The 8,348-nt window shown below is 35.1% G+C and overlaps 1 protein-coding gene across 1 annotated transcript; it reads right to left on the bottom strand.

The window, feature by feature from the left end:
- Nucleotides 1-5,217: 5,217 nt before the first annotated feature.
- LOC108669323 (putative ferric-chelate reductase 1 homolog) lies at nucleotides 5,218-7,582 on the bottom strand. Its single transcript, XM_018156627.2, has 4 exons — nucleotides 7,186-7,582; nucleotides 6,560-6,690; nucleotides 6,270-6,358; nucleotides 5,218-5,859 (listed from the first exon to the last, which is right to left on the bottom strand). Exons 1-4 carry the CDS (start codon nucleotides 7,385-7,387, stop codon nucleotides 5,790-5,792), a joined length of 492 nt encoding a protein of 163 aa, XP_018012116.1. The 5' UTR covers nucleotides 7,388-7,582; the 3' UTR covers nucleotides 5,218-5,789.
- Nucleotides 7,583-8,348: the final 766 nt, after the last annotated feature.

Raw genomic sequence — 8,348 nt, 5'->3', positions numbered from 1 at the left:
GGCTGATTGTGCTATTCTTCTATTTCTTTATGCGACATATATCTGGATAATAATATAATAAATTTATATTTTCAAATTGAAAATTGCTTGATATATATTATAACCAAAATTTTTACCCAGTTCACTTTTTAAAATGAATTTTTAATATTAAGAACATCATAGAAGAGTGAAAAAGATCTTCTATCTGAAATAAAAATTTACATTCCACAGAAAACTCTTTTAAATTATATTGAAGACCTTCATTTCACATCATAAAAGTTAAAACTTGGAACTACATTTTTAGGTCGCATTTTCCAGTGCGCACAACTCTTAGAAACTTTGAAAATATACGAAGAAAAAATAAATTATAAGATCAAATCATGTAGCAGCGAGTGGAAGACCAAACTTTACAAGATGAAGGCAAAAAACTAAGAATAAATTGTTGAGCTAATATCTAAAGACTTCTTATACAGTGATATGAGAGTAAAAAAGTTCACCTGCCTTCATACGCAATAATACGTACCGAAAAATGCATTTGTAAAATAAATTGTGGTAAAGAATCAGTTTCGCTATATCCCAGCTATTCGAACAACACAGTGGGGATATGAACTTGGCAATCGCATTCTATGCTCGAACAATTTATTAAATGCACGACAAACGGAATGAATCGGGCTGCAATTTATGTTCATTCAACACGTACGAAATTATTGTATCGTCATTATCGAGGAGCCTCCTCGAAGTAGAATAGATAATTTTTTATAATTATATAAAAAAACTACCCATATATAATCTCCATAACAATATCCAAGCTGGCAAAAATTGAACAATAGTATTAAATGAATCACGAGCTTAAATATCGCTTCCAGGAATGATACAAGTTGCCTTGGCACCTTCAGCTGATACCTGTCAATTTTATTTAATTGAAAAAATCACTGAATACTTTGTATATGAAGTTGTAATATAATATTAATTTGTATAATGTTTCTAAGTGAGTGATATTTGTATATTTGTTACCTTTAAAACTATCCTACAATAAAATTAGTCATGTGATTTTTCAGTACAATCATAATTAATGAACAATAAAATTAATTAACATAACTTTGCCCATCTTGAAAGCCTAGGTTATGTGAGCAGCGGTCAGAAGTTTAATCAAATAAACGAAAGGTCGAGTTGTTTTTGGCTTTTGCATTAGCAGGCTCGAAGCAGTTAAACAATTCTATTATGAAAGATACATTCTTCCCAAACCAGTCGAGTGAAAGCTAATAGAATTACGGGTGGCTAAGCTAAATTCAACAATAAAGTATTCCAGTCCTAATGCGATTGAACTTATTTAAATTAAACTATGAATTTATGAGGGGGAAGGGACTGAGTGGAAAATAGATTTCATTGAAACTATAAATTTCATTAGAATTTAGGCGTCCAAATGAATTAATTATTAGTATTTTCTGAATTTAGGTAACTTTATAACTCGAAGAGTAATCTATTTTTGGAATTGCAATTTCCGTTAAAGTAATACACAACCATCCAAGCTTAGGTTCTGACGAAATTTTTACAATGATGTTTCTTTGTGGCAGAAAATAATTTTTTCCCTTGTATGAAAAAGTTTTTTTTCGTAGAATTTTCTTTTATGAAATTTTTTACTCCAACTGTTCGAGAACGAAGTACTGTTAAAAAACTAATTTTCCGTTGAAGGAATGCGTTCAATAATGCTATATTCACATCACATAATAGAGCAAATTGTTGATATTCCATCTTGGGACATGGTGTAGATGATGAACTTCTAGGTCGAGTGTAGCCAAATACCGCCCTGGAAACATATCAATAACTGTTCTGTTGCTTATGCTTTCGAAAAAATCTTCCCAGATACATAAGGTTCGAAAAAATGCTGCAATGGTGAGGGCAGATGCTCACTTAAAGTCATTCGTACAGAGGGATTCCCTCTTTTACGGAGGCAGTAATCCGTTGATTTTCATTTATGATGTGCGATACAACAGCTCTTTGGACGACATGTTCTTGGCAGGCTGAGGGTCTCGTTTGCTGTCACTGCAAAGCCCCGCTTGATGACATCGCACATAAAACTCTTGCCCAACGCCATACAAAACAAATGAGGCGTCTCAACGCTATATCAAGAATCGTCTGAATGCCTCACTTTGCTAATGACATCGCAGTGCCAATATGCAATTTCCTATGTGATTTAAATCATTATTATTTTTCAAACAATCATGAGTTTGGGGTTGAGACTATTTCATGAAGGTCAAGTTAGGATAAAGTATTTTCAGGTTCCTATGGAAATAAGGTCCCGGTTTCTTTGCGTTATTATTCAATAGAGATAAAAAGACTACATGGAAATTTAATTCGTTGAAGTGTGGGGGTTCTTAGAAACGTGTAATTGTTCTGCGCTAGCAAGAAATGATAATACGAAATTATATTCTTTTGAGGCTAAATCCATTAAAAGAACAGGTGCTTAAATGGCGTCGTCATCGAATTGTGACATTTTTTAGCTCTAGTATAGTTGCCTCCATTCCAGGAATTCTCAGGCGCCCATAGAACGTTCCGGTACATCAGGCATTTTAATTCATTAAGTGACACGACGAGATAATTTTCTCGTTGATCTTGTGTTCATTTGTCGCTGACAACAAACATGTCCGTCTTACGTGGACGGCGCTGGAGGCGAGGCCAGAAAAATGATCCCTGCTCGTTTTTGCGACTCACGCGCAAGAAACTAATGTCAAGCAGAGGAAAAATGAACTAACTTCTGAGCTGCCATAAAGATTACTTCAGCTTCTCTGCCTTTGTGAACAATGAAAGTATGCATAATATGAGAGCAGAAATATGCATGCATTTTCCTCCCATACAGAAGATATTACATGATAAGCATGCACTTTTATTTCCAACTATATACTAGGAACAGTTTTAAAGAGAGTATATAGTAATGAAATACAATTTGAATGGGTTATAATTATTATTACTATCATTATGACGTTTTAAAGGAACCGTTTAGTGCACATTTGTTAATTTTAGGCAATTTATTAACCAGTAAATTAAATAGTTTGATTTTTTCGGTAATATTGGCGGCCAACAATTTCCTATTCGTTATCAAGAATTTTTTATTTATTTTTATTTATCATTCATCCATTTATGGTAACAATAGCATGCACACTAGCTTTTGAATTCGAATTTTGAATGTATTTCCGCAACGCAGTTTTGAATTTTCTGCAGTCAGCCTGAGTTTTGGTGCTGTCAGCCCAGTTGTCGTGCTGTCAGTCGCAGCAGAAGAGCCGTCATATAAAACCCTGCTTACTGACGTTTTCTCAAGCCATTCTCAATAAGATCTTTGCTTACTGTTCATCGTAACCGCAAACAAGTCTTTGCATTTTTAAATTTCACTACTTTTATCTGCACACTGTTCTTTCCATGGAGTACTAGCCAATTTTATTGATATAATTAATAGCATACAAAACTCAGTCGATTAAAAAAATTGATGTATCATTGAAGCGATTAGGCCATGTTTTTTATTGTTGCTAGATGATTTACTTCATAAATGTGGTTCATCGTTTTGAATTATATTGATATAATTAATTCAATAATCTCTAATAATAATCGAAATTTTCTGCAGTCAGCCTGAGTTTTGGTGCTGTCAGCCCAGTTGTCGTGCTGTCAGCCGCAGCGGAAGAGCTGTCAGATAAAACCCTGCTTACTGACGTTTTATCGAGCCATTTCTGACAGCCATCAACAATGTATCTTTCTCGAGCCATCAACAATATATCTCGATATAATAATAATATTATAATATTATTAAATTATTAATTATATCAAACGACGAACCACACTTATGAAGTAAATCCTCTAGCAACAATATCTCGAATATATATTATATTCGAGATTATATAAACAATATAGAGATACATAACAAAAACGAATAGTAAAAACGAATATAATGTATCATTAATCGATCATTAATCTTTTTAATTTGTGTTCAAATTGTTCATTCTTTGTTGTCAGAAACCGTTACAATCTACAACGCGTTTTCATTCTGAACGATCCCCCGAAAGAGCCATTCTTTATAATAATAATAGAATTAATTCAAAGTTTAATTTGTGTTGGTTGCCAAATTTGCTAAAATTATGAAGCGTCGTTTGCCTTAGTTTGGAAATCAAAAACATGTTGATTTGAAACTATTCAATCACCTCCATTAGGATGTGGCCGCAGGTTGCAGTTATTACTATCTATTTCTTTTTATATGAGCACTGGATAAGGGTCCTAGCAGCCCTTACCTAAATATGATCTAGTATGTGTCTAGTAGTTATGTTACATCTGAAAAGCAGGTTGAGGTTGAGCCATTTTCTGTCTGCCACCTTAATTCTGTTAACTTCTGCAGGTGCGGATAATAAATAACCAAGTGCAATCTTGAAGAAAATTTCATTAATCACCCGTAATTGCACAAAAAAAAGAGTCCTTGATATTTTATGGTACTGAGAAAAAGTATATTTCTTCATGGTCGATCTCACGTGCCGACTACACTCAGACGAAGCTTGTCTATGTGATGAAATTAAATTTCAGCTCATGACTTCATTTAACATCAAGTTCAGTACTTGCCTACAAACTCTTCAAAACAAACTCATTTAAAGTCTTGAAAACTTTTCGAAGGGCCTGCAAACTAAAAAATTCTACAAGAAATTAGTTACGGCAACGAGCTAAAACCGAAAAAGTTGGCTACTCGAGATTTTTTCTATTGAAAACACACTTTTTGTTCCTTTGACGAACAAAATGGATTCATTCCCAATTCCTCTCCATAATAATCCACATATATATACAAAAAAGACTGATTTTTATATGTATATGTGGATAATTTCTTAGATTGGTAGATTAAAGTTCACATCCATGTAGGAAAGGTAAAACATAAAAATAACTGTAACTTCTATTTACTGTATCTAACCCTGGGGTAACCATACTAGTTCGGTTAGGTTAATTGCAATAAAGTTGCATTGATATGTTTTAAAAATGTTTTATTATCATTAAATGTTAATGAGTAAATCCTAATAGCAGAATAATAAATATTTAGGGATTTCCAATAATTTTGGCCATTGTAGCGGCTAATGTAGCGCGCTACATTTTACTGTAGCGGTAGCGGTAGCGCCCGTTACAATCTAGTGGGTGTAGCGGTAGCGGTAGCGCCCGCTACATTTGAAGCATGTAGCGGTAGCGCCGCTACATTTCCAAGTAGCGCTGCCCAGCTCTGGTTATAAAATAAAAATTGCCTGTACAGTGGAAATTTTTTTCGATGAATAATTTACTGGGGTCAAGAAGTTTCAGCTCCGGCGTCACTATTCACTTACAGAGAAAATGTCTAAACATTTACATTGACAATAAAATGTTATTCCAGATGTTTGTTTGATACGCACCGAGGTCCGTTTATTTTCTTCAGTTGCGATGAATAACGATTTGGATAGTAAAATGTCAAAGTTCAGATTAAGTAACGTACAAATAGTAAAATTGAGAAATGACAATACAGAAGGCTGACGAATGTCACATTCTACGTGTATAGTGATTAAGGTACGGTGATCCTGAACAGCGTTTTGTTGAATAACATCTTGGTGCAAAAACCTAGGTTATACGGAAAAGAACCGCTCGTATTAAAGCATCTTATATTCTTGAAGATATTAGAAACTGATTGGGATCAACGATGTACCAACTGTAAAATTGTTGATTACGATTTTAAAACAAAAACGCAACATTAAATGCTTACAACAAAGAAGGAATTCATTTGCTTTTCGAGAACACTTACTTTGAATGATGACTCATGTAAATTATTAGGAAACGTTATACATTCGAGACCTGATATTCGTCCAAAATGTGTTGTACCGCTGCACCACAGTGGCTCTGAAATTAAATACAATGAATAGCGTGCTTTTATACTAGATATACACTAAAAAAAACAACAGGTCGTATTGTGACAAACATTTGCTCGTAGCTATGATATGACATTTCGTAATAAATTTGGGTCAAGATGACCCACACAATGAATCGCTATTTGAATTAAAATGAATCAATATTTGGATAAAAATGCATCGCTAATTGTACAAAGTCTCACTCATTTCCTTGAGTGTGGAATTTATTAATTTATTTTTAGCGAATTTATTTATTAGCGAGATGGCAGGAAAAGTTAAACCAAATAATTTAAAATTGTTCAGAATGTTCCAGGCACTCTAGCTAAATGCTAATCAGGCTATAATTAAAAATAATTATCTAAAGGATGTTTACGTCAAGCTCTGGTATTTTGCACGACTCACTGAAATATCACCGCCCCGCGATGCTGAAGAGGAACCCACGTCATCGAAACTTGTTGTTTATCCTCGGGACTTTTGTGCGATACTGAATTCTGCAGGACCAAAAATTACCCTGAATTAATTCTGTATGCGTACCTGAAATATATAATTGAACAGGAAAATGACAATTCTCTTGAACAATTAAAACACCAAGAAACAAGTCAGAACAAAATGAGCAATGAATATCTTATTTGAATAAACTTCAACAAGTAATATGATAGAGGCTATCGGAAGTGCATGATCCGTATACGTACACCCTCTTCGTCACAGCGCAGTATTTGCCCACCGCCTTGCACGTTCAAGAACTTGCCGACCCTCTGGTCGTCTTTGTCGCGGGCCTGCAGGAAGAAGCCACGAAAGGTTTCCGCCTCAGACGTCAGCGTTACTGCCGAACAAGAGGCGCGTTTGAGAATTGTGGTTACAAATTTTGTGTCAGGCCTGCGAAATTGAAAATATCGAAAATATATACCGTAAATATATACCGATATACCGTCTATATTGAAGAATGTAATCATGATTTGAAAAAAAGTTGTAATGGGCCGCAAGGCTACGTGTGACTCTGCAGTCATCCTTCCTACTGTGAAGTATGAAGTAGGTTTACTCCCATAATCAAGAGTTATTGTAACGGTTCAGGAATAATTTTATTTATCAAGTATTTGTAGCAAGGCAGGGTGACCCAATGGTTAAATTTTAGAGTACCGCGACTGGAACAGCGAGTTGCGGGCTCGATCCCAACTTCTGTGACAGTTGCGGTCTAATAGAGCGAGGTGGTCGGGCGGTCATGAACCGGCGACAGACCTCTATGGCTGTCGCCGGTTCTTACAACGCTGACACTGTAGTATAATAAAATATATAAGGCAGTCATACTGGGTTTGGTTACCTCTGATGGTGCTATTATCTTCCTTGCTGGCGTGGATGATGAACGGCGATGGGCTGCGCTGCGGTCCGAGGGTTAGGTGAAGAGGATACATGCTGTCGCATGCAAGACTTACGCTACCGCTGCTGAACCCTAAGCTTCCGCTCACAAAAAGCGTGACAGCTAGAAACACGCACGCAAGCAACGCGGCGTGTACACGGGGCATTTTTTCAATAATTAAGTATCCTTGAATTATCTACCCGAATTTAATCAAAGTCCCAGCCTATACAAATTTAATAGGTCAAAGAAAGCTTCACAGGATCCACATTGGCAACCTAACGTAAGTAATAGCTATTACCTGGAAGCCTTGTTTGTTATTTTATTTCGCGTCTCTTATATATTTCATTGTAACGTGTGTTCCTATGTGAATGAATAAATAAATCAAAAATCAAAATAAATATTGCAGATCAGTAAATGTGCGTACAGAAAAGAGTTGCCTCGGACAGCGCTACTGTTGAGTGCAAGGTCTGCATCCACACTGAAGGCTGGAACCCGTTTGTCAGCTCTCTATCCAGTTTGTTTGTTAAACAATAGAATACAAAATAAGAAATACCCTAATATATATATACGCAGTGCTTGGGAACAAACCTGGCCTAGAATGGAACTGTAAATCAAGTGACTTTCTACCCCGGATCAGGATAGAGGCAGAAAGAGAAATCGTGCTAATGTCTTAAGACGAGGTGTAGAAAGTAAGAGTATCGAAGTGATGTGAATATAAATTATTGGACAATATTCTGCTTGAAGCATCCTAATGAGCCTTAACGAGATTATTCAGCGAATCGGCTTGTTAACTGGCTTGTTTCGGGAAACAGACAAAAAATTTATGTATCAAATAATAATTGTACAATATTTAATTTAATTTAATTTATTGTACAATTATTAATTCAATTTAATTAAATTTTAATTTACAATTTAATTAATTGTACAATTATAATTGTATAATCATATATAATTGTAAATGTGTAGGTTACAGTGCTAAAATTAAATTTCCATTTATTCGTACTTTTTAAAATTTAATAAGGAAGTACTGACATTATAAATTTTCGTCGGACAACGCAATTAAAAAAATTATTCGTGGACTTTGTCCGGAAAAAAAGACCCTACAACCCACCGGTGAGTCTTGTCGA

This window comes from Hyalella azteca, unplaced genomic scaffold (genome assembly GCF_000764305.2).
Source record: "Hyalella azteca isolate HAZT.00-mixed unplaced genomic scaffold, Hazt_2.0.2 contig8708, whole genome shotgun sequence".
NCBI lineage: Eukaryota > Metazoa > Arthropoda > Malacostraca > Amphipoda > Hyalellidae > Hyalella > Hyalella azteca.
This window is presented reverse-complemented; position numbering and strand designations above follow the sequence as displayed.

What these genes read in the sequence shown, in the direction of transcription:
- LOC108669323 (XM_018156627.2), bottom strand. Translation starts at nt 7,387, where the DNA reads ATGCCCCGTGTACACGCCGCGTTGCTTGCGTGCGTGTTTCTAGCTGTC. An exon ending in AGATAATAGCACCATCAGAG is followed by an intron (nt 6,691 to 7,185) that starts GTAACCAAACCC and finishes CTTGTTCGGCAG; the next exon opens with TAACGCTGACGTCTGAGGCG. An exon ending in TGCGCTGTGACGAAGAGGGT is followed by an intron (nt 6,359 to 6,559) that starts GTACGTATACGG and finishes TTGGTCCTGCAG; the next exon opens with AATTCAGTATCGCACAAAAG.